Genomic DNA, 25,185 nt, shown 5'->3' on the forward strand with positions numbered 1-25,185 from the left:
TGAATTTATATTTTAAATGTACTCAAATCTTAAGCCAGCATTCCAGATTACTACATATTTAACTCACTGAAACAAAGACATTCTTTTAAATTAATCAGAGAGGTTTAGTGTGTTCATAACAATGTTCATTGCTTTTAGAAAAAGGGAACAGTAATTTACTTTGTGTGATCTCCATAACAAGAGACATGGTTATGAAATTTCACCAACTTTAAAAAAATATGTTTCCAAAGATTTTAGGTATAACAAGGATTTTGTCTTACTAAGGTACTGATTTTGCTGGAGGGTTCTTTTAAAATTAGTTTGTCGGATAGTCAGAAGTAAAGAAAGGGAACTCTTTGTCCAGCTATCTGGAAGGGAAGGACTGTTGTCCCTTTAAGGGCTCTCTTCAGTGGGGAGTGGGGGGAGAGGTGGTGAAGGGATGGACAGAAAGGACACAGGAAGACTTGGAAGCACTTTTTTTTTAACTATAGTAATTAAAATGTGTATTTTAGATAAGGGAGGTCTTTTGAAGGATTTATTTAAAAAACTATGTGTGAAGATCCACACATTTAAGGCTAAAGATGATTGTGCATCTAAAACTCTATGCAAGCATTTTTTAGAAATGTGATTTTATAATCTTCACCAGCTCACTAATGAAATATTTTTAAAGCAAATTTTAAACTAAGGTCCTGTAGATTGACATGTTCTGTGTAAATATTACATTAATGCACAACTGTTTTTGTCAGTAAAGTCAGAAACTGACAGTATAAAAATATATTTGGGCATAAGCTTTCGTGGACATCTGATGAAATGGGTTCTAGTCCACAAAAGCTTATGCCCAAATAATCTGTTAGTCTTTGAGGTGACACAAGGACTCGTCCTTGTTTTTGCTGATACAGACTAACAGGACTACCACTCTGAAACCTGTCAGTATATACCTTGGGGTTGGCAAATGCCTGTTAAATGGCTTTATTACCCCTTGAATGTCTCTTTAACAGTTTCAATGTTGTGCTAATAGGGCTGGCAGGCTGGAGGTTTTTTCACTTTTAACTACTAGATTCCCTCCCAAGGAAAACTCACCAGGCTAGAGCAGCCATCTGTGGGAGCCTGCAGGAAGGGTCAGAACAGGGATAGGAAAACAAGAGGGTGGACACTAAGACCCAGTGGTGCCCCAAATTTTCAGGTGCCCTACGCAGCTGCCTATGTTGCCTATGCCTAAGGACGGCCCTGAGGCTACTTACCTGTAACAGGTTCTTTGAGATATGTGTTCCCATCTGCATCCCACACCCACTCTCCAGCCCCTCTACTGCTGATTATCTGGATTTGCTGTAAGAGAAGGAACTGGAGAGGTACCAGGCTGCACGCCTCCTCAGTTTGGAGCAGGAGGTTCACGTGCGGATCAACAGACGCGGCTTGCTAAGAAAGTTCTGGCCTCAGGCCCAGGTGTGCATGCGTATCCCACGCGTGGAATCCAGACCGGGACCGCACATCTCCAAGAACCTCCGGGTACAGATAGACAACGGCTTCCGAGTATGTATTAACCCTATAGGCACCACACTGGGTGCCAGAAATGTATTAACTTCGATGAAATATAGAGGCTAAAGGTGTTACCGTAACGCAGCCACATTACAGTGTTTAAAACAGGTTTGGAGTTTGGTACCCACAGACCTCAGCTGCTTAGTGCCATGGCAAACACCCCATTAAACGTCCGTTTAGCCGGTTATTAAAGATACGGCAAAGAAGGGAAACCAGCGAAAGCTGGTGCTAACTATGCTGCCTGGGAAAGGAGAAGACTAGTTGAGACAGGCTGGAGCTGCTGCTGCTGTTAAAGTCCCAGCCCGTCCCCTTGTTCTTCTGTCTAGCAGCAAGGTCTAGCTTCCATCGCACCAATCCAGATCCCCTGAGTTCTGCTTCTGTGCAATTCTCCTTGCCCCGGTCTGGTCTGAGCCCAGCCCTTGAGTTCCCTCACGAGGCCTTTCTCTTCGTACTCGTTCAGCCTGTCCTGCAAGTACCAGTGAACAGACAGAGCTTAGCAGAAAGCAGGGGTCTCAGCTCAGCCTGGGTGCCTGCAGGACACAGCCCGGCCGGGGGCTGGCACCAGTGAACAGACAGAGCTTAGCAGAAAGCAGGGCTCTCAGCTCAGCCTGGGTGCCTGCAGGACACAGCCCGGCCGGGGGCTGGCACCAGTGAACAGACAGAGCTTAGCAGAAAGCCGGGCTCTCAGCTCAGCCTAGGGCTATGGCAGGCAGGGGGCATGAATCCGAATGGCACCCACCCCCGACTGCCCAGTCAGGGCCTGCTGTGCCAATCCGCTCCTCTCTCCCAGGTTTGCCGTTCTCCATCACCTCCGAGGGGCTGGAGCAGACCTTCGCCACCAACTACCTGGGCCCTTTTCTTCTGACCAATTTGCTTCTGGGTAAGGGCTGCCCCAGGATCTGGGTGCTTGCTGGGCTGGGGGAGGGGCTGCACTGACACACACTCCGCTGGGGGAGGGGCTGCACTGACACACACTCCGCTGGGGGAGGGGCTGCACTGGGCACTCGCTGGGCTGGGGGAGGGGCTGCACTGGGTGTTCACTGGGCTGGGGGACGGGCTGCACTGGGCTCCGCTGGGCTGGGGGAGAGGCTGCACTGGGCGCTCACTGGGATGAGGGAGGGGCTGCTCTGGGCACCGGGCACTCGCTGGGCTGGGGGAGGGGCTGCACTGGCACACGCTCCGCTGGGGGAAGGGCTGCACTGGGCGCTCGCTGGGCTGGGGGAGGGGCTGCACTGGCACACGCTCGGCTGGGGGAGGGGCTGCACTGGGCACATGCACGGCTGGGGGAGGGGCTGCACTGGCACACGCTCGGCTGGGGGAGGGGCTGCACTGGGCACACGCTCGTCTGGGGGAGGGGCTGCACTGGCACACGCTCGTCTGGGGGAGGGGCTGCACTGGGACACGCTCGTCTGGGGGAGGGGCTGCACTGGGCACACGCTCGTCTGGGGGAGGGGCTGCACTGGCACACGCTCGGCTGGGGGAGGGGCTGCACTGGGCACACGCTCGGCTGGGGGAGGGCCTGCACTGGCACACGCTCGGCTGGGGGAGGGGCTGCACTGGGCACACGCTCGGCTGGGGGAGGGGCTGCACTGGGTACACGCTCGGCTGGGGGAGGGGCTGCACTGGCACACGCTCGGCTGGGGGAGGGGCTGCACTGGGCTCCGCTGGGCTGGGGGAGAGGCTGCACTGGGCGCTCACTGGGATGAGGGAGGGGCTGCTCTGGGCACTGGGCACTCACTGGGCTGGGGGAGGGCCTGCACTGGCACACGCTCGGCTGGGGGAGGGGCTGCACTGGGCACACACACGGCTGGGGGAGGGGCAGCACTGGCACACGCTCGGCTGGGGGAGGGGCTGCACTGGCACATGCTCGGCTGGGGGAGGGCCTGCACTGGCACACGCTCGGCTGGGGGAGGGGCTGCACTGGGCACACGCTCCGCTGGGGGAAGGGCTGCACTGGGCGCTCGCTGGGCTGGGGGAGGGGCTGCACTGACACACGCTCAGCTGGGGGAGGGGCTGCACTGGCACACGCTCGGCTGGGGGAGGGGCTGCACTGGGCACACGCTCGGCTGGGGGAGGGGCTGCACTGGCACACGCTCGGCTGGGGGAGGGGCTGCACTGGGACACGCTCGGCTGGGGGAGGGGCTGCACTGGGCACACGCTCGGCTGGGGGAGGGGCTGCACTGGGCACACGCTCGGCTGGGGGAGGGGCTGCACTGGGACACGCTCGGCTGGGGGAGGGGCTGCACTGGGCACACGCTCGGCTGGGGGAGGGCCTGCACTGGCACACGCTCGGCTGGGGGAGGGGCTACACTGGCACACGCTCGGCTGGGGGAGGGGCTGCACTGGGCACACGCTCGGCTGGGGGAGGGGCTGCACTGGCACACGCTCGGCTGGGGGAGGGGCTGCACTGGGACACGCTCGGTTGGGGGAGGGGCTGCACTGGGCACACGCTCGGCTGGGGGAGGGGCTGCACTGGCACACGCTCGGCTGGGGGAGGGGCTACACTGGCACACGCTCGGCTGGGGGAGGGGCTGCACTGGGCACACGCTCGGCTGGGGGAGGGGCTGCACTGGCACACGCTCGGCTGGGGGAGGGGTTGCACTGGCACACGCTCGGCTGGGGGAGGGGCTGCACTGGCACACACTCGGCTGGGGGAGGGGCTGCACTGGGCACACGCTCGGCTGGGGGAGGGGCTGCACCGGCACACGCTCGGCTGGGGGAGGGGCTGCACTGGGCACATGCTCGGCTGGAGGAGGGGCTGCACTGGCACACGCTCGGCTGGGGGAGGGTTTGCACTGGGCACTTGCTCGGCTGGGGGAGGGGTTGCACTGGCACACGCTCGGCTGGGGGAGGGGCTGCACTGGGCACACGCTCAGCTGGGGGAGGGGCTGCACTGGGCACACGCTCGGCTGGGGGAGGGGTTGCACTGGCACACGCTTGGCTGGGGGAGGGGTTGCACTGGCACACGCTCGGCTGGGGGAGGGGTTGCACTGGGCACACACTCGACTGGGGGAGGGGTTGCACTGGTTGCTCGCTGGGCTGGGGGAGGGGTTGCACTGGCACACGCTCGGCTGGGGGAGGGGCTGCACTGGGCACATGCTCGGCTGGGGGAGGGGTTGCACTGGGCACACGCTCGGCTGGGGGAGGGGTTGCACTGGCACACGCTCGGCTGGGGGAGGGGCTGCACTGGCACACGCTCGGCTGGGGGAGGGGCTGCACTGGTTGCTCGCTGGGCTGGGGGACGGCTGCCTTGGCACACGCTCGGCTGGGGGAGGGGCTGCACTGGCACACGCTCGGCTGGGTTAGCGGTTGCACTGGTTGCTCGCTCGGCTGGGGGACGGCTGCACTGGCACACGCTCGGCTGGGGGAGGGGTTGCACTGGCACACGCTCGGCTGGGGGAGGGGCTGCACTGGGCACACGCTCGGCTGGGGGAGGGGCTGCACCGGCACACGCTCGGCTGGGGGAGGGGTTGCACTGGTTGCTCGCTGGGCTGGGGGACGGCTGCCTTGGCATTCCCCTGGGGCATGGACCCAGGCCTCACACTGGCTGTGCTGAGGCTGCCAGCTGATTCCCCGTCTGCTGCCCGAGGGTCTCTCTGAGCTGGGGCTTCTCCCCGGCTGCCTCCTTAGCACGTGGGAGCCTCCTGCACCGTGCCACCCCCGACATGAGCCTGTTTGCTTTGCCTCCCCCGCCCAGAGACCATGAAGGGCTCCGCTCCCGCCCGCATTGTGAACATCTCATCCTTCAGACACGTCCAGGGCATGGCCAACATGAAGCACCTGACCGGGGAGGAGAGGCCCAAGAACTTCGACCAGTCGTACACGAGCACCAAGCTCATGAACGTCCTGTTCACCAACGAGCTGGCCAGGAGGCTGCAGGGCACGGGTCAGTGTCATTCCCTGCCCCCCCCGGGGCCAGCACCCCAAAGTGACCAGCACCCCGGGGCCCCTCCTGAACCCCCCCCAGCTGCGTTTGCTCCTCATGTCCCCCTGGATTTATGCAGCACCTGAGCAGAAAGGGAAGTGATGGGCATTGGCACTGTGAGCCGGAGGCGCCGTCCCAGCAGACAGGCCTCCCGGGGGTCCCACCCAGCAGGACCTGAGAAGGGCCCTGAGCCTAATCCCTGCCAGCTAAGAGGGGCCAGGCCTAGCTGCCCTGTCCTGCAAGCACCCACTGGCCCAGTTACCACTGCTGTGAGTGCTGTGCCCCGACTCCTGTTCCACTGGGCAGCCGTGCTCCCTCGACTCGCCCCAGTCATGGGACCGAGGGAGCCGGGAGGAGGGGAGTCTCTGCTTGCAACATGTCCAGATTACTCACCAAGGCTGTCAAGGGTGTGACTCCCCGAGGCAAGGAACAGATGCTGCTAGGCGCCACCACCTCCTCATCCAGGGGCTGTGAGCTGTGCAGGCAGTGTAAGGAGTGGGGCACGGGGAAGTCTCCTTGCAGGTGAGCTTGTCTGCCTCCTAGGTTGGCTGCGCCCGGGGCTGCTCGTTCCATGGCGAGCTCTTCCAGCCCTTCCACTGCTTGCGGCGCTAGAGAGGGCAGCGCACCATAGACATTTTCTAGGACTTGGTGAGAAGCTGCCAGGGGTCCGGCATGTACCCCAGGTAGTGGCGTGGGGCTTGACTTCCTAGCAGTTCCCAGGTGGTCCCACTGGCGATGGTTTGGGGCAAGGTTGGGCTAACCAGGTAGCAGGAATTACCAGCTTTTATTTCTGTAACTCGGGTTGTTCTCATCGTCCATGTATATTTCCAACCCTCTCTTGATGCTGCAGTGCAAACAAGACCCAACGGCCAGATTTTCAAAATATTTTGGTGCCTAACTCTCATTGAAATCAATCTCTGGAGTTCTGATTTTTTCTATACCCACGGGGATAACAGTGTTGCCCTCTGTGCCCTGAGAAGCTAGCCAAACGTTGGGGCTCTTGTTCGTTGTTCCAGGTCGGAGGATGAATTGGCGAGAGTCGGGGATTTCTTTGGTGCAGTCTTGTTTATTTACAAAAGGTGTACGAAGTCCTGTTCCCCTGGACAGAGAAATCAAACAGCAGGAGCCAGTGTCTGCTCCCTGCTCCAAGTCTGCCTAGCCACCAGCGCTCTGCACCCAAAGAGCTGTCTCTCTGAGCTCTCGTTCATGGCCACATTACTAGTTGTCTGTTACTGTCTGCTTGGTTGTCTCTTGCTGCTTCAACATGCCCTCCATCTCTCTCACCCCTCTCCCCTGCCCCTCACAACCTTCCACCTATCCTCTTGGGCCACATGTTTTAGCTTCTACACACCATTTCCATGTGCCTGTGTTTTGGGAGGCTACTGCCATTGTTTCAGCGACCTCCTTACGATGACTTTTTTCCATCTATCCTCAACGGAAGGCGGTGACCAGGTCTGACCCATGACAAGGTTTAACCGAACCCGTTGCTGTAATGCTGCCTGCTGCATGCAGGGCCTGTGAGAATCAAGGCACTGAAGGGTCAGGTTGTGAAGCGTCAGATACTACAGTGATAGCACCTGAGATGGACAGAAATTAGAACAGACCATGCATGGTCTGGCCCCTCCTGCAGCTCTTCTGGTAAATGTTCTGAGAGGGGACGAATGCCGGGGGAGAGGATAACGAATGGGGTAGAGCAATTGGGGCACTTGTATTGACCCTCTCACAACACAAGAACTAGGCAACAGTCAACGACACTGACAGGCAGAACATTAAAACTGATCAAAGGCAATACCGTTCCGCAGTGTGAGATTAGCTTGTGGAACCCACTGCCACCGTAAGTGGTTGAGACCAGGCGGTTAGCAGGGCTCAGCGAAGGGTCACCTGGATAATGAGAACCATCTGAGTTACAGAAGTAAAGGCTGGGAACTTTTCTGCTTCAGGGCACACACCACTCTCTAACTGTCTGGGGTCAGGAATGTCCCCCCTGGGGCAGGTTATCCCATCACTGCCTCCTGCCTGGGTTCTTGCTCCTCGCTTTGGTGCAGCTGGTGCTGGCCACTGTCAGCACCAGGAGACCGAGTTGGATGGAGCGCAGACTTTGGCAAGTCACTGTCTGGAGCTCATTGTCCTGGGCTAACTCCCCCACCCCCCCGGCCATCCACCGGGTCTAGAAACGGGCCCTCGGCTGGACTCTGGGGGCATTTGTCATGGCCAAGCCCTGTGCTCCTCCAGCTTTTCCCATGTTACTGGCGCTGGCAGCAACATGGCCACAATGACTCTACAGATTCGCAGTTTCTGATCCCCAGGTGTTGTGCCCTGACTGGCATCACTGCCCTCCCAGGCCTCTTTCAGCACTGTTGTTTTCCCAGTATCTTATGGTGCCCGATTCTCCCCTCGTTTAGGTGGTTTTGACCTGGGGCAGCTCTGCTGATCCACACCAATGTTAGTGAGAGGGGAACCGGAGCAGGTGAGAAATGCCCCGTGTTCCCAGCCCCCCTGGAGCTCTGAGCCCTATTGCTCCTCGCCTGGCTGTTGTCTCCAGCTGGGATCTGCTTCTGCCGCGCTGAAATCCTGTTGTCTTGGGCCTTTCAGTTGAGTCATTTGGTGTGGTGACTCCTTCCCGGGAGGCAGCTGTCCCTGAGAACAGGCTGGACATGATCTTTGGGTCTCGTTTATTTCATCATGTCCTTACATCAGCCTTGCTTTCATCTGCAGACATCTCCGTCTGGCTTGACGCAAGGTGCAGCCTCAAGGCCTGGCTTCTTGCCCCAGGGAAGCTGTGATAGCTCTGGGTGCCCATGCTGTTCACTTGATCGCATGTTAGATGGCAGAAAGTCTGTCTGATCATCCATTCTCGGGGCCTCTGTCACTCCCTGGCTGTCGCTAGCCCCTGCTCTCTCACTCTGCTGTTTAAGGCCCTTCCTGCCCCACTGCGAGCTGGCCCCTGAGTGGCAGACCCCATGGTGGCTCCCCAGGCCTATGTCCCCTGAAAGTTGGGTCAGTGCCACTAGTTCCACATAGGGTGCACCTCAGAACCTGCAGCTGGTGCAGAATGTATTACACACTGCATCTCCCAGGGAGCAGGTGATCTCCAGTGGCTCCCACTAGGTCTCTGGGCCTTGGTTTTGACCTGGAGGATCTGGGTACCAGGGAGCTTTTAAAAACGAAAAGGGATCCAGCTCGGAAATGGAAGGAGGGGCACGTCACCAAGGAAATATACATGGGACCGCGTGAGTGTGCAGGGAGAAAATCAGGAAAACCACAGCAAGGAAGGAGTTACAACTGGCAAGGAGGAAGGGGTTCTCCAAATACGTCACACACAAAAGAAAGCACTAGGACGGAGTGGGTGCGCTGCTCAATGGAGAAGGTGAGCTGGTAACGGAAGATGATAGGAAGGCAGAGCTGCTCAATGCCTACCTTGCTTCAGTCTGCTCACAAAAATATCATCTGACCAGACAGCTAGCCAAGTTACCATAGGCTACATAGGAGAAGGGATGCAGATCCGGATAAGTAAAGAACACGCCAGAGATCTTCTGACTGAGCCCTGGTCTACACTACGTGTTTAAACTGAATTTAGCAGTGTTAAATCGATTTAACCCTGCACCCGTCCACACAACGAGGCCCTTTATATCGATATAAAGGGCTCTTTAAACCGATTTCTGTACTCCTCCCCGACGAGAGGAGTAGCGCTCAAATCAGTACTGTCATGTCAGATTAGGGTTAGTGTGGCCGCAAATCGACGGTATTGGTCTCCGAGCGGTATCCCACAGTGCACCATTGTGACTGCTCTGGACAGCAATCTGAACTCGGATGCACTGGCCAGGTTGACAGGAAAAGCCCCGCGAACTTTTGAATTTCATTTCCTGTTTGCTCGGCGTGGAGCTCTGATCAGCACGGGTGGTGATGCCGTCCCAAATCCAAAAAGAGCTCCAGCATGGACCGTACGGGAGATACTGGATCTGATCGCTGCATGGGGAGACAAATCTGTTCTGTCAGAGCTCCGTTACAGAAGACGAAATGACAAAGCATTTGAAAAAATCTCCAGGCTACGATAGACAGAGGCCACAGCAGGGACTCAGCACAGTGCTGCGTGACAAGCGTAACGGAGAGCCAAAGAATCAAATGGATGCTCATGGAGGGAGGGAGGGGGGACTGAGGACTCCAGCTATCCCACAGTCCCCGCAGTCTCCAAAAAGTATTTGCATTCTTGGCTGAGCTCCCAATGCCTGTAGGGTCAAAAACATTTTCCCGGGTGTTTCAGAGTATATGTCGTCAATTTACACTCTTCCCCTCACCCCAAAAGAAAAGAGAAAAAAAAATTTCTCACCTTTTTTTCAGTGTCACCCTATGTCTACTGCATGCTGCTGGTAGATGGGGTGCTGCAGTGCTGAACAGCAGCATCCCCGTCCCAGTGGCAGATGGTACAATATGACTGTTATTCATTGTCATCATCAGCCTGTGAGTGCTCCTGCCTGGCCTCAGTGAGGTTGGCTGGGGGTGCCTGGGTAAAAAAGGGAATGATTCCTGGCAGATGGTACAGAATGACTGGTAACCGTCTTCATCATAGCAACGGGAGGCTGAACTCCATCAGCCCCCCCCTTTCATGTCTAAAGAAAAGATTCTGTACTGCCTGGACTATCATAGCAGCGGGAGGCTGCGTTCCTCTCCCCCTGACCCTTTAATGTCCTGCCTGGACTATCATAGCAGCGGGAGGCTTCCTCCCCCTCATTTTATCTCACTGAAAAGTCAATGTTTCTTACTTCATCACACAAATGGAGGGACACTGCCACAGTAGCCCAGGAGGGTTGAGGGAAGCAATGGGTGGGGTTGTTGCAGGGCACCCCCTAGAATGGCATGCAGCTCATCATTTCTGTGGGATCTCTGGGGCTGTGACCCGGAGCGGCTGTGCTCTCTGGCTCTCTAGTAGACTTGCCCCATATTCTAGGCAGGACTGACTCTATTTTTAGACAAAACATAAAGAAGGGAATGACCCGGGGAGTCATTCCCATTTTTGTCCATGTGCCCCCGGCTGACCTCAGCAAGGCCAGCCAGGAGCACCCATGGCAGCAGCAGACGGTACAGAATGACTGATAACTGTCATCTCATCACCAATTTACAATGGCAGACAGTGCAATAGGGATGGTAACCGTCTCTGCTACCTTGCAAATGCAAATGAATGCTGCTATGTAGCACTGCAGTACCGCCTCTGTCAGCAGCATCCAGTACACATACGGTGACAGTGACAAAAGGCAAAACAGGCTCCATAGTTGCCATGCTATGGCGTCTGCCAGGGCAACCCAGGAGAAAAGGGCGTGAAATGATTGTCTGCCGCTGCTTTCACGGAGGAAGGATTGAGTGACGACATTTACCCAGAATCACCCGTGACAGTTTTTGCACTGGGATCTCAACCCAGAATTCCAATGGGCGGGGGAGACTGCGGGAACTATGGGATAGCTACGGGATAGCTACCCACAGTGCAACACTCCGGAAATCGACACTAGCCTTGGTACATGGACGCACACCGCCAAATTAATGTGCTCAGTGTGGCCGTGTGCACTTGACTTTATGCAATCTGTTTTACAAAACCAGTTTATGTAAAATCGGAATAATCATGTAGTGTAAACATACCCTAAAATTTGAATGAATTCAAATCAGCAGGGCTGGTGCCATTCACCCCAGGGCGCTGAAGGAATTGGCTGAAGAAATCTCGGTGCCACTGGCAATGATATTTACAAATTCATGGCTGACAGGTGAGGTCCCGGAAGCCTGGAGAAGGGGTAAGGTAGTTCTCATCCTTAAAAAGAGGAAAACGGAGGAGTCAGGGAACTATAGACCAGTCAGTCTGTCCTCCATACCCGGGAAGCTACTACAGCCATGTATAAAACATTCCCTCTGCAAATACTGGGAGGATGGAGGGGTGATCACTAGCCACCACCATGGACTTACTAAGAACAAATCATGCCAAACCAGCTGAATTTCCTTCTCTGACAGGGCAATTGATTTAGTGGATGAGGGAAAAGTGGTGGACATAATCTACTTGGATGTTAACAAGGCGTTTTACACAGTCCCACGTGACATTCTGATAAGTAAGCTGGAGAACTGTGGGCTCAGCAGAGCTACCATTAGGTGGATACATAATTGGCTAAACAACCACAATCAAAGAGTAACTGTTAATGGAACGATGTCAGATTGGAGGGAGGTCTCAAGTGGGGTTCCACAGGGATCTGTTCTGGGCTCGACGTTATTTAACATCTTTATCCATAACGTGGAGGTAGGAATATGGACCAGACTGATCAAGTTTGCATGACACAAAGCTAGGGCGTTGCAGACACTTTGGAGGCTAGAGCTCAAATCCAGAGGGATCTTGATAAATTGGAGAACTGGACTTTAGGCAACAACATGAAATTCAACAAAGGCAAATGTGAGGTGCTACAACTGCACAAATACAGAATGGGGCAGAACGGGTTTGGCAGAGCACTGCTGAGAAGGATCTGGGAGGCAGGGTGGAGCCCAGCCTCAACATGAGTCAGCAATGCGATGCTGTTGCAAAAAAAGCAAATGCAATTTTAGGTTGCATTAACAGGCCTCGCATGCAGGTCACAGGAGGTGATAGTATTGCTCCACGTGGTGCTGGCTAGGCCGCAGCTGGAATTCTGGTTGCCAATGTAGAAAGGATGGAGAGAAACTGGAAAGGCTCCAGGGGCGAGCAACAAAGCTGATCAAATGGATGGAATACAGCCATATGAGCAAAGGCTGAAGAAACAGGTATGTTAGTTTGGAAAAGAGGAGATTAAGGGGGGACATGACAGTGGACTTCAGATACTTGAAAGGCTCCAGCACAGCAGATTAAATCTCACTGTACGAACAGTAGGACAGCGGAACAGACGCCTCGGGAGGTCGTGGAAGCTCCTTCGCTGGAGGGTTTCAAAAGGAGGCTGGAGCCGTCTGTCTGGGATCGGTCAGGCACACCACATCTTGGGAGGGGTTAGACTAGACCCCTGCAATCCCTTCTAACTCGACGGTTCTATGAGCTTGTCTCCCCTCCCCCAAGATACTACAGTAGCCACCGTCTGCAAGGGGCCCCTACTTTAACCTGTCTCTGCATCTGAGCTGGCCTGACCATCGGCTACTGACAAACCCTTTGTGCCTGCGGACCCCCGACAGACCCCGGGCATCAGCGGGCGGGATTGAACCTGGGACCTCAGTGCATGAGCTGCTATTGCATGAGCTAAAAGCCAGCTAAAAGTTAAGCAGACTCATTTTCTCTCTCTTGAAGTGGTCTTGGTGCCACTGGCGGGAACCTAGGAGGTGTGTGGGTTACGCCTGCAGAGGTCAGGCTGCCCTGGGGTATCTCAGGCTCGTCCTGAATGCTGAGTTCAGCAAAACTCAAAAGTCAGAAACCCGGGAAACAGAGGCCACATGGCCCTGCCTGCTCTACCCACAAGCCTTTCCCAACAGTGTCTGTGCCCTTCTGAGCACACCAGGCTGGGGGCTGGCCTTGGGCAAGGTGCCCTCGTGGTGAGCGATCACCTGGGGGAGAGCTGCCACTGCTCCGGGCTGCAGGGCTGGGAGCCAAGCATCCCAGAACCACTCTGGGGAAGCAGAGCCGTCGGCACCAGAACTTGGGGTGCCGTAACAGCCCAGGGTGCCTCAGTCCCTATGAGAGAGACACGGCTTCCCCACAGCCTGCTCCCTCCGCCCTGTAGGAAGAGCCCCACTGCTGTAGCCACTGGATGGTTCAGGGTTTCAGTCACTGGCATGGCACCATGGTGACACACAGAAGCAGGGCCAGCGTCCCAGTGGGGTGTGGGCAGTGGGGGGCACTGATGGCAGTTTGGCACAGGCTCCTGCACCCCACAGCCTCTCCGAGGGAAGGACGGGCCAGCTGGGGTGCAGCTGTGGGCGTTCCCAGCCTGCCTCACCCTGGAAGCATGAGACCCAGGTGGGAAAATCCCATGAGAAAGGGCTGGGATAGGTCTTGCCTCATCTGTGCCAGACCCTGGCCCTGACCAGTCTCTTTGCTGCCAGACAGGCCATGATCCCTGGGGCTTCTGAGTCACTCGCCTGGCTGGCCCTGTGTTATTAGCATCAAAGAAACAGCTGAACCCCCTAGAGATGCCCAGCCACCTTCGCCAGGCTGCCTGGCCCAGCACCCGCGGAAGGGCTGCTCCTGCCCAGCCCTGCAGATGGCTCCAGGCCATCTCACCTGGCTGGCGTGGAGAACTGTGTCCCGGCCCCTGGGGGTCTCGTGCTCCCCCGAACCCAGCTGTCTCTCCGTTCCCCCGAGCCTGCTGCTGGGGAGGTGCCGCCGGAGCCTGCCCTCAGCTCCTTCCTAGCTCCTAATTACTCCCTCTTCATCCTGTGAGGCCTGGTCACCTGACCCAACATGCACAGGGAGGCAGGTCACTGGGCACAGGTGAGGCTGTCCAGGTCCCCTGAAAGGGCCTGGCCCCCCAGGGCAGGTGTCCTCCCAGGCTGGGGAAAGCATGTTGGAGCGTGTCGGGGCGGCACCTGCTCAAGGAATAAGCAGGCCCCTGGCTCTAGGCCTGCGAGTACAAAACAGGGGGTCTGACTATAGGGCCCTGCCAATGTGCCGCCACCCCCTGCTGTCCCCAGAGCCCATGCACTGACTGGCTCTGCTCCTCTGCAGGGGTGACGGCCAATTCCCTCAACCCCGGCATTGTGAAGACAGAAATCATGCGCCACTTCAACTGGCTGACTCGCCTGATTTTCAGCATCGTCAGTATCTTCCTAATGGTGCGTGCAAAGGAGCGGCAGTGGGGGGCCTGGAGGGCATGAGCTGCTCTGGCAGCCCGCTTGCCCCATGGGACTGGGGCAGGGTAGGGCCAGCGAGTGACTAGCACAGCCCCTCGGGGGCAGGGTACAAGTTTCCAGTTGGCTCTGTTGTGGGCTGACGTACAGCTGGATCCCCAAAGCCTTGGTCTGCACCCTGCCCCCGGGGTCTAGCTCAGTGGGGCTGGCTGAGGGTCCAGGCAGCTGTGGTCAGGGTGGGGAGCTCCTGGTGCACAGGGCCGGAGTGCCAGGGTGCTGCAGGGAGGGATTCACACAGGGAGGTGGGGGCATTTCCGGGGTCCCTCAGGAGCATCCCTGAGCAAACGCCAGGGGAGTAGCAGCAGCCGTAGAGGGAGGCATTACCCTAATTCCCACCTCCAGTGCACGTCACACTCTGCTCTGTGCAGGACTGAGCCAAGTCCCTTGGGAGATATTCGAACCCTCCACCATTAAGCAGCCCTCCACCCCTCCATGCACAGGGGCTGCAACGGGGCCTCAACGCTGCACCCAAAGAGACCAGAGAACCTGGCCCCTGCTGCCCTGGCCAGAGCTGCGGTGAAGCCGAGGCCAGGACCTAAGTTCCCTGTAAGCTGCCCGGCCCCACGGCCACACAGCAGGCTATACAGGGCTGCACAGGCGGGGAGAGGCGCCTTTCCCCAGTCCCGGAGCTGCTGCGGTGAGAGAGGTCTGGGGGGAGTCCTCTCTCCCTGCTGCAGCCTCGGGGCAGCCTGCACCCCAAACCCCTCATCCCTGGCTCCACCCCAGAGCCTGCACCCCCAGCTGGAGCCCTCACTCCATGCACCCCAACCCTCTGCCCCAGCCCTGAGCCCCCTCCCACACCCTGAACCCCTCACCTCCGCATCCCAATCCCCAGCCCTGACCCGCCTCCTGCACTCTGAGCCCCTCATCCTCTGCCCCACCCCACAGCCCTCAGCCCCCCACAACTCAACCCTCTGCCCTAGTAGCCCTGAGCCCTGCTCCCCACAACTTCACCCATTGCCTGTCCCCTCATGCCGACCTACTGCCTGCCCTCACCTACACCCCCACCCTTGCCTACTGCCTGCCCCCTGCTCACACGCCCACCCCAAACTACTCCCTGCCCTGCTCCCCACACCGCCACCTACTGCCTGCCCCTCGCCCACAATCTCACCTGCTTCCTGCTCCCTGCCCTGCTCCCCATACCCTTAGTTACTGCCTTCTTGCCCTGCCCCACTGTGCCCAGGCCCTGCTGTCCCTCTCTCCCTGCTCCAGGGCCCACTGCTCTCTGTGTCTGCAATTGTGGGGCCAGGATGGCATGAAAGCCTCAATGGGGGGCTTGAGCTCTGCCCCTGGTGCCGCCAGGTGGGGTCTGCGCAGTGCCTGGGGCCTGCGGGGGGCTGGTGTGGTGGGGAGCCGCTGCTGAGGCTGCTTTTAAGCCCCCTCTTCTCTCTAGTCTGCCGAGGAGGGAGCAGCCAGCACCATTTACTGCGCCGTCTCAGAGGAGGTCGCAGGCATCACGGGAAAGTACTTCGACAGCAACTGCAGGCTGGTGCTGCCCTCTGCGGCTGCCCGCGACCTGGGCCTGGCCCGCAAGCTGTGGGAGGCGTCGGAGCGAGTGACGGGCCTCGCGGAGAGCGGGCGCATGTGAACAATGGAGCCCATCACCTCTGCCCTGCAGCACCTGGCTACTCCCGCGGGCGCAGGGCTAGGTAGCCTGCAGGAGCTGGGACCTGGGGCGAGCAGGAGGGGAGACGGGGTGGAGGTGGGGGCTCTGCTGGCGGAAGCCAGACTGGAAGGAAGGTGGGAATTAGCTGAGCCATTGCAAGGTAGGGTTGCCAACTTTTTACTCGCAGAAAACTGAACACACTTGCCCCACTGCTGCCCCTTCCCCGAGCCCTCCCCCTCATGTCACCCACTCACCCCATCCTGGCTCACTTGCTCATTTTCACCGGGCTGGCTTAGTGGGTAGGGGTGTGGGAGGAGCGAGGGCTCCAGCTGGGGGTGTGGGCTCTGGGGTGCGGCCAGGGTGTGGGAGGGGGCTCCAGGCTGAGGCAGTGGGTTGGGGTACAGGGGGGTGAGGACTCCGGCTGGTGGTGCTGAGATGAAGGGTTTGGGCTGCAGGAGGGTGCTCCGGGCTGGGGCCAAGGGGTTTGGAGGGCGGGAGGGGATCAGGGCTGGGGGTTGGGGTTCAGGAGGGGGTTGGGGTGCAGGCTCTGGGCGGCACTTATTCCCGAAAGCAGTGCCGTGTCCTCCCTCCAGCTCCTATGCGGAGGTGTGGCCAGGAGGCTCTGTGCACTGCCCCATCCGCAGGTGCTGCCCCTGCAGCTCCCATTGGCTGCCGTTCTCAACCAATGGGAGCTGCGTAGCTGGCGTTTCAGGCATAGGCAGTGCACGGAGCCCCCTGGTTGCCCCCTACGGCTAGGAGCCAGAAGGGGGACATGCCGCTGCTTCTGGAAGCCACGTGACCAGGCATTTTGGTTGAAAACCGGTCACCTGGCAACCCTATTGCAAGGGCCCACTGGCCTCCATGCTGTTGAGTGCCAGCTCCTCCTCCACCCTTCCTGCCGCCCATGGCAGCCCCGCCTGCAATCTGGGGAACAGTCCGGGGCCAGCCTGGGCAGGGCAGGGCCCTGTCTACCCCCTCCTCCAGTGGGGGCTCTGCTTGGAGGAGCCTCTACAGCGCAGAGCTGACGAGGGGAGGGAGAAGCCATTTAGCAACCTCCTTAGAGCCCGAGCCCGTGTCCCAGAAGCATACAGAGCAGGCCTGGCATTGGGGCCTTCGCCGCCTCCCCAGGGCCCCCCACAATGGGGCCCTGGCTGAGCCAAGGGACCTCCCTGTTCAAGGCTGTGCAGAGGAAAGCGCTGTCCCAGGGAGGTTGACAGACGCTCGTTTGCAGGCACTTCCCCCCGTGCTCACTCTGCTTTATTAAATACAGCTCTCTGGTGCCTGCGTGCGGTGTGGGCTCCTTCCCGCGGCACGGGCAGCGTCCCAGGCGAGGCAGGACACCTCACTGCCATGTGATGTCCAGCTCCAGCCTCTCCCTGTGGACGGTGCGGAGCAGCTGGTCGTAGTCGCGGCGGTGGACGGCTGGGCAGCCGGTCAGGTTCAGGGAGCTGAGCCCATTGTCCAGGGCCAGCAGGCAGTGCAGGGTCGGGCTGGACACCAGGCTCTCGGCCAGCGACAGCTCCCGCAGATTGCCGAGGGCGGCGCCGGGGGCAGCCAGCACCTTCTGGAACACGCTGTCCAGGGAGAAGGGGATGCTGAGCAGGGCCAGCGTCTCCAGGCGGGGGGAGCGGCTGAGTAGCGAGGCCAGGCTCGCCCGCAGGACAGTGGCATGCTGGGAAGGGAGAGGCTCACACGAGCTGGCCAGGCCCAAGCTGAAATGCCGGAGCTTGGGGAAGGGGTGGCAGAGCAGGTCCAGCTCCCAGTTCTGCGGCTCTGCGGCAGGCTCCCCATTGGGTACAGCGTCAGCCGGCCGCATGGGCCCCGTGGGGGCGCTCAGGTGGCTGCTGAAGGCGGCGAGGTTGCAGCAGCAGTTCAGCAGGGCGCAGAAGGAAAACTCGTCATCGTAAGAGAAGCCGTGGAGGGAGAGGGACTGCAGCTGGGCTCCCAGGCCCTGAGCCATGGGAAGCATCTCGGCCAGCCCCCGCCCCCGGTGCCCCGTGCAGTGCACGGTGAGCTGGGTGAGGCGGCTCCAGGCCAGGCTGCCCCAGCTGGTGCCAGGGCCGTCGCTGAGAGACACGGCTGCCTCCGCCACCTCCGGGCACACGGAGCAGAAGATGGGGAGGAAGGGCTCCTCCACCTCCTCCACCCGCCTGAGTGGCAGCGTGAGCCAGGAGTCGCCCCCGGCTGCATGGGCACCCTGTCTGCGCCGGGCCAGCTCCTCCAGCGAGGGGAATCCCAGCAAGCCCTGCGCGCCGCTGAACTGCTGCGTGTGAATGAGACACAGGGCCTCCCTCAGGTGGCTGTTGGCCAGGAACTCCAGGCTGGGCAGAGCCAGCAGCAGAAAGGCCAGGGCTCTGACCAAGTCCTGGCCGGGGGCCTTGGGCTCTATCCCCTGGGCCAGCAGCACCCGCAGCGCGGGGCTGCACAGGGCACTCTCGGTCTGGTCATAAGCCAGGTGCAGCAGGGAGTCCGGCGCCACCTTCTGGCAGTGCGAGACGTCCAGCTCCCGCAGGCGCCGGCAGCAGGAGCCCACAGCCGCCAGCACCTGCGTGTTGGCCTGCGTCTCCGCCAGGCCCAGCTTGCTCAGACGTGGCAGGCCTTCCAGCAGGTCCACCAGCGCGGCCGTCTGCACCCGGCTGCAGCCCTTGAGGTCCAGGGAGGACAAGTTCTGCAACAGGAACCAGGGAGATAGACCAGGCGCTTCCCTTGTGGGGGAGGAGGGCGGGGGACAGCGGGGCGGGGGGGGGGGAAGGGGACAGCAGGCTCCTCCATTAGCTCCAGGACCAGGCAGGGGTCGGAGCAGCTTCTCCCCTCCCCCCAGCCTCCCCAGAGCAGGGCCCCACCCTTGTGGTGGAGAGTGACCTGTCCAGTCCTGGCTTCTCACCTGACCCGGGGAGAGGCAGCAGGCCAGTGCTGGGCTGGAGTGAGGCAGACACTCCCCTAACTCATGTGCCCAGCATCCCACCCCCATCTATTTACACTGGGAGCCCGTCTGCCCACCACACCCATTCCGCATGCTGCTAGGGGAACCGTTGACCTTCAGTGCAAAAGCCAATCGCGGCTAAGGCAGGAATAGAACCCAGGAGTCCTGAGTCCAGAGCTCAGCTCTGATCACTGGACCCCACCTCCTCCTAGAGCTGGGGAGAGAACCCAGGAGTCCTGGCTCCCAGTCCGCCTTGGTCTGACCACTGGACCCCACCTCTTCCCAGAGCTGGGGAGAGAACCCAGGAGTCCTGGCTCCCAGTCCGCCTTGGTCTGACCACTGGACCCCACCTCTTCCCAGAGCTGGGGAGAGAACCCAGGAGTCCTGGCTCCCAGTCTGCCTTGGTCTGACCACTGGACCCCACCTCCTCCCAGAGCTGGGGAGAGAACCCAGGAGTCCTGAGTCCAGAGCTCAGCTCTGATCACTGGACCCCACCTCCTCCTAGAGCTGGGGAGAGAACCCAGGAGTCCTGGCTCCCCGTCCGCCTTGGTCTGACCACTGGACCCCACCTCTTCCCAGAGCTGGGGAGAGAACCCAGGAGTCCTGGCTCCCGGTCTGCCTTGGTCTGACCACTGGACCCCACTTCTTCCCAGAGCTGGGGAGAGAACCCAGGAGTCCTGGCTCCCCGTCCGCCTTGGTCTGATCACTGGACCCCACCTCCTTCCAGAGCTGATGAGAGAACCCAGGAGTTCATCCGCTCGGACCCCTTCCTGCTGTTTCCTGCTCAGACGCGTGTCCCCAGGAGGTTATTCTGGAGTCCCAGAAGGTCGCTGGGGCTCTGCTTACCTTGCAGCGCACCGTGATCAGCTGGGTGATGGCGTTGCTGACCAGGCCCGGACAGGAGCGCAGGCTCAGCTCCGTCAGGTGGGGCAGGAGCAGCAGGTGGAGCGCGGCCCGCGACAGGCGCCGACTCTTGCCCAGTAGCTGGAGCAGGTCCTGGACTAAGCAGCCGGCTGTGTGGGAGACAGCGTGATTATCGGCCTCCCTGGGCACGGGGCTGTGCCGGCAGAGGGGCTGCCCATGGCGGGCAGGGGGCAGCAGGGCCGTGAAATGGCAAGGCCAGGAAGTCAGCGCGTTTCCTCCCTGTTGTGCCCAGGTAGTCCCCCGCCCTCCCGGGTGCAAGGCAGAGCCACGCTGCGAGGCCCAGCAGGACAAGGCCAGGAGATGCTCTGGGATAGGAGGGTGGCAGGGGCAGAGGGACCCGCCTGCCTCTCACCCAGCTCGTTGAAGGGCCCCATGACGTAGCGGAACTGGTACTCGTCGAGGTAGTTCTCGCTGTAATCCTTCACCCACACGCTCTGCATGTGCCTGGCCACATTGCCCAGGCACAAGCTGCTCAGCGGTGCTACGGCTTTCTTCCTGGGCATCTGGCTGCTGGGGGGAAGCAGAGGAGGGGTTCAGAGGGGAGAATCCCACATCCCCAGCTCTGCCTGCCCTCTCTGCACCTGCCAGCCAAGGGGCTCAGAGCACCGGCCCACATTAGGGACTGAAGCCACGCAGGGAGGGTCAGGGACTGATGGGGAAAGGGACTCACCCAGCGACTCTGTGGCAGGATCAGAAATAGAACCCAAGAGTCCTGGTGCCCGGTCCCTGTGCCTCAGCCACATGACTATCCTGCCTCCTTTCAGGGCTCTGAGTGCAAGTCCACCAGGGTGTGCCGGGGAGGCAGCATGCACAGCCCAGGGGCATGGCGCAGAGCCCTCTGCACCAAGCCCTGTGGGGCAGCCCACTGCCCAGCACTAACAGGGTCAAGAGAGACCTGGGCCAGTCTGCTGGGAGGCTCCACTTCTGCCCTGGACTAGCCCTGGGGCTCTCTTCCTGTATGTCTTCCATGCCTCTCTCCCTCACACTCCCCTGGTTTCTTTCTTGCCCTACACCAGGAGCTCTCCGTCCTCCCCTAGATTTTCTGTCTCTTCTGCTTCTCCCCTCAAATCTCTCTGCTGTGCCCTCATTCCTACACTGCCAGCCATCTCGCCCACGCCCCTGCACTCTGGACAGCTGGTTCCCTGGCTGCCTGCTAGCAGGTTTCTTGGGTTTGCTTCAGAAGCTACTGGGACAGACCCGAGTCCCACTGCGGTTACCAGGAGAGGTGGGCTTAAGCCTGCCCAAAGCTATCGACCTGCCCCTCAACCAAGGGGGTGGGCAGCAGACCCAGGCCACAAGTAGGGGACGGACAGCTCAGTGGTTTGAGCATTGGCCTGCTAAACCCAGGGTTGTGAGCTCAGCCCTTGAGGGGGCCACCTAGGGATCTGGGGCAAAATCAGTACTTGGTCCTGCTAGTGAAGGCAGGGGGCTGGACTCGATGACCTTTCAGGGTCCCTTCCAGTTCTGTGAGATCGGTATAGCTCCATATATAAAGTAAATATGGGGGACAACTAATGAAAAAACTGGAATGGGCCTGAGGATCAAAGAACGACCGCTGCCTCTCAAAGGTGTCGGTGGATGCCACCCACAGGACCTCTGCTCAGTGGCATGACTGTGCAGAACAGAAACAGGCCCTACAATCATCTCCAGCTTTATCTTCCTGGGATGGTGGATGGCCGTCCTGGCCACACCAGGAGGAGGTCCCACAACTTTGTGGGGCCATGGATGGGGGTGTGAATTAGGAGGGGTGGGGAGAAAGGGGCCCAGAATCTCAGGAAGAGGAGCTGGAGGAGGGGCTGCAACCTGACGCACCCTCCACAGACACATGCCAGGGCCTCCCTCTAGCTGCACAAGGAACAGATGCCAGGGGAGTGATGAACTGCACCAGCTACGCGCCCATGCTCAGAGCCCCATGGAGGAGCTGCCAGCTGATCTCCCAGGCAGACTGTGGAACTAGAGTAGCACAGGCTGGCCCACCGGCCCTGCCTCGCCCTCCTCAGCTGGCAGCGGGTCGGGCTGGGACACCAGGGCAAGGAAGTGGCTGCTCTGAGGCAGAGGTGTACAGCTGCTTCCTGGGTGTGGCTCGGACGGGCTGGTTGGCTGTCATTTGGCTGACTCAGGGGGTGTGCTGGGGAGGCTTGCAGGGTGGGGCCCGATGAAGTCCAGAAGGCCAGGGGAGCGAGGTGAGCAGGGAGCACCCTCAAGAGAAGCAGGAGGCAAGGCTGCCTCTCCTCCTGGGAGCACAGCACAGCAGGGTGGGCAGCCCCCTCTCCTGGCCAAGCGCCCCAGGGGCCAGCCAGTCCCTCAGAGCCAGTGGCCTGGCCCCGACCCCTGCCAGAGACGGGAAGCCCTGGGCTGATGTGCTAGCCCAGTGTGTGTGGTCCACTCCCCCGGCTCCAGGCACAGGCTCCCGCTCTCTGGCACTTTGCATGCACACCGCCCCAGGAGACCCCCAAGCTCTGCCAGAGGTGCTGGATCTAGGGGGGCTGCCGCACCACATGCAGTTCGGTTCAGGGGCTCTCAGCACCCCACTATTCACCTTGTTCCAGCCCCCTGGGCCCAGCCTTTGTTTCTCCCCTTGTTTGCAGTGTGGTTGGAGCCGTTTGCAGCTTGTCTCTTTCCCCCCGGAAGCTGGTCCAATACAAGATATAATCGCCCCCCATGTTTTTCAGGGGCAGTTTCCCCAGCCATTCCCTCCCCCTGGATTTAGCCCCTGGCGGGGACAGAGGCCTCCAGCATGAGCCGGAGGTTTGGCTGAGGCCCCCCGGAAGTCTGAAAGCTGCCGAGGCGTTTTGTTACTGCGGGTTTCTCACCTTTCATTTGCCAGACTCGATTGTAACAATCCCGTCTACACGCCCCCTCCCCGCTCCCCGGTCCGAGCCACCCTTTCCCAGCCCTCCTCGGTTCCCACCGTCCCACCTCGCTTCCGAAACAGCGACAGAGCCAAAGGCGGCTGCCAGAGACAGGATCCCAGTGACCGCAGCACAGACAGGGCAACCCTGGGCTGGTCTCTTCCCCACGGGCACCGCGATTCCCGACTGACACCCCCTTCCTCCTCCCCACCAGCTGAGCTCCCCCGCTTCCTGTCCCAAAGGCAGCCGCGGGCTGGCCCCACCTTCCCGAGGGAGGGGAGAGAAAGTTTCCTCGCCTCGCCTCCCGCTGTCTAAAGGGGCACAGGCAGCAGGTTGCAGCCGAGCAGCCCCAGGATATCGGGGGCGGGGGAATATCTTTTATTGGACACAGAGCTCTTCCCCCAGTGTGCGACAGCCCTGCCAGGGTCACAGCTGAAGACAAGATCCCACAGACAGGACAACCTAGGGAGCGAGCATGTTTAGGGACCCCTCCAGGGGAAGCCCCATAGCCACAGCACAAAAAGGAGGGCTAGCGGGTTCCACGTCCGTGATTTTTCGGGTCTAGCTAAGTTCTGAATGGGAGTGCCCAGGCTGCTCCTGAAAGGGGGCAGGTCTCCGCTGAGGATGAGGCCGGATAGTCAGACACGGAGTGATCCCTTTGTGAAAGGTGTTGGCTAGACACTAGAAACCAGCTGGAAAGCATATAGTGTGTGTGTAGCTGCTGGAACTGGGGTGTGTGTGTGTGTGTGTACGTCCTGGAATGAGTGTGTGTGTGTGTAGCTGCTGGAACTAGGGTGTGTGTGTGTGTGTGTGTGTACGTCCTGGAATTAGTGTGTGTGTGTAAGTGCTGGAACTAGGGGGGTGTCTGTAGGTGCTGGAACTAGAGTGTGTGTGTGTCTCTGTGTGTGTGTCTGTGTGTGTGTGTGCAGGTGCCAGAGGCGTAGCGAGCGCCCTCCGTACCCTCTGACCAGAGGGGGCCCCGCAAGGAAGGGGGCCCCTAAAAGTGGCAAAAAAAAAGTAAGGTATAACTAGGTAAGTGACATTTATTGACGCTATTGCACAATCCATGTCGGTTTTACTGACAAAACCCTGAAGTCATTATGATACATCATAATGCTATTGGCTACATCAGTTGTCTGTCGGTCAGTTTCGAATTTTAGTTGGACCCATTCAAAGAATGTGTATTTGTGTTCATAATGGCGGTGGGCGGATAAATGTTATTAATTTAGTTGTTTAGTTTTTTATCGTTTCTGCATTATAAGGGGCCCCAGACATATGTTCAGAGGGAGCCATGTTCTTTGTTGCTACGGCCCTGGCAGGTGCTGGAACTAGGTGTGTGTGTGTGTGTGTGTGTGTGTGTGTGTGTGTGTGTGTGTGTGTGTGTGTGTGTGTGAAATGCTGGAACTAGGGGTGTGTGTGTGTAGGTCCTGGAATTAGTGTGCATGTGTGTATAAGTGCTGGAACTAGGGGGGTGTCTGTAGGTGCTGGAACTAGGGGTGTGTGTGTGTGTGTGCAGGTGCTGGAACTAGGTGTGTGTGTAGGTGCTAGAACTAGTGTGTGTGTGCGTGTGTAAGTGCTGGAATTAAGTGTGTGTATGTAGGTGCTGGAACTAGGTGTCTCTCTGTGTGTGTAGGTGCTGGAACTAGGGGTGTGTGTGTCTGTAGGTGCTGGAATTATGTGTGTGTGGGGTGCTCAAACTAGTGTGTGTGTGTAAGTGCTGGAACTAGGGGGGTGTCTAGGTGCTGGAACTAGGGGTTTGTGTGTGTGTGCAGGTGCTGGAGCTAGGTGTGTGTGTGTGTGTGTAAGTGCTGGAACTAGGGGGTGTCTGTAGGTGCTGGAACTAGGTGTGTGTGTGTGGGGGGGGTGCTGGAACTAGGGGTGTGTGTGTCTGTAGCTGCTGGAACTAGGTGTGTGTGTGTGGGGGTGCTGGAACTAGGGGTGTGTGTGTCTGTAGATGCTGGAACTAGGGGTGTAGGGGTGTGGGGGGGTGTTGCTGGAACTAGGGGGGTATCTGTTGGTGCTGGAACTAGGGGTGTGTGTGTCTGTAGGTGCTGGAACTAGGAGTGTAGGGGTGTGTGTGGGGGGGCTGCTGTAACTAGGGGGGTGTCTGTCGGTGCTGGAACTAGGGGTGTGTGTGTGGAGCGGTTGCTGGAACTAGGGTATAGGGGTGGAGGGGGTGCTGGAACTAGGGGGGTGTCTGTAAGTGCTGGAACTAGGGGTATGGGGTTGGGGGGTGCTGGAACTAGAGGGGTGTCTGTAGGTGCTGGAATTAGGGGTGGGGGGTGCTGGAACTAGAGGGGCGTCTGTAGGTGCTGCAACTAGAAGTATAGGGGTGGCGGGGTGCCGGAACTAGGGGTATAGGGGTAGGGGGGGTGCTGGAACTAGGGGTGTGTGTGGGGGGGTGCTGGAACTAAGGGCATAGGGGTGGGGGGGTGCTGGAACTAGGGGTGTGTGTGTGGGGTGCCAGAACTAGGGGTATAGGGGTGGGGGGTGCTGGAACTAGGGGTGTGTGGGGGGGGTGCTGGAACTAGGGGTATAGGGGTGGGGGGTGCTGGAACCAGGGGTATGTGTGGGGGGGTGCCGGAACTAGGGGTGTGTGTGTGGGGGT

At 59.2% G+C, this 25,185-nt stretch overlaps 2 protein-coding genes across 3 annotated transcripts in view; one reads left to right on the top strand and one right to left on the bottom strand.

The window, feature by feature from the left end:
- LOC115652216 (retinol dehydrogenase 13-like) overlaps window positions 1-16,216 on the top strand; it is a 38,620-nt gene extending 22,404 nt beyond the window's left edge. The window contains exons 3-6 of one of the 2 annotated variants that reach the window (XM_030563974.1): window positions 2,306-2,395; window positions 5,213-5,401; window positions 14,091-14,197; window positions 15,666-16,216. In XM_030563974.1, the coding sequence (XP_030419834.1) occupies window positions 2,306-2,395; window positions 5,213-5,401; window positions 14,091-14,197; window positions 15,666-15,860 (581 nt within the window). In that variant the 3' untranslated portion in view covers window positions 15,861-16,216. The remainder of the gene's footprint in view (window positions 1-2,305; window positions 2,396-5,212; window positions 5,402-14,090; window positions 14,198-15,665) is intronic. The other variant, XM_030563976.1, reaches the window with a different exon arrangement.
- A 726-nt stretch (window positions 16,217-16,942) lies between these two features.
- On the bottom strand, window positions 16,943-22,727 carry LOC115652209. The gene is made up of 4 exons (XM_030563963.1): window positions 22,645-22,727; window positions 20,078-20,235; window positions 19,648-19,814; window positions 16,943-18,546 (listed from the first exon to the last, which is right to left on the bottom strand). The coding sequence occupies exons 2-4, from the start codon at window positions 20,226-20,228 to the stop codon at window positions 17,221-17,223; spliced, it is 1,644 nt and encodes a 547-aa protein (XP_030419823.1). The 5' UTR covers window positions 20,229-20,235; window positions 22,645-22,727; the 3' UTR covers window positions 16,943-17,220.
- Between the last annotated feature and the right edge of the window lie 2,458 nt (window positions 22,728-25,185).

Source organism: Gopherus evgoodei, chromosome 5, assembly GCF_007399415.2.
Source record: "Gopherus evgoodei ecotype Sinaloan lineage chromosome 5, rGopEvg1_v1.p, whole genome shotgun sequence".
Classification (NCBI taxonomy): Eukaryota; Metazoa; Chordata; order Testudines; family Testudinidae; genus Gopherus; species Gopherus evgoodei.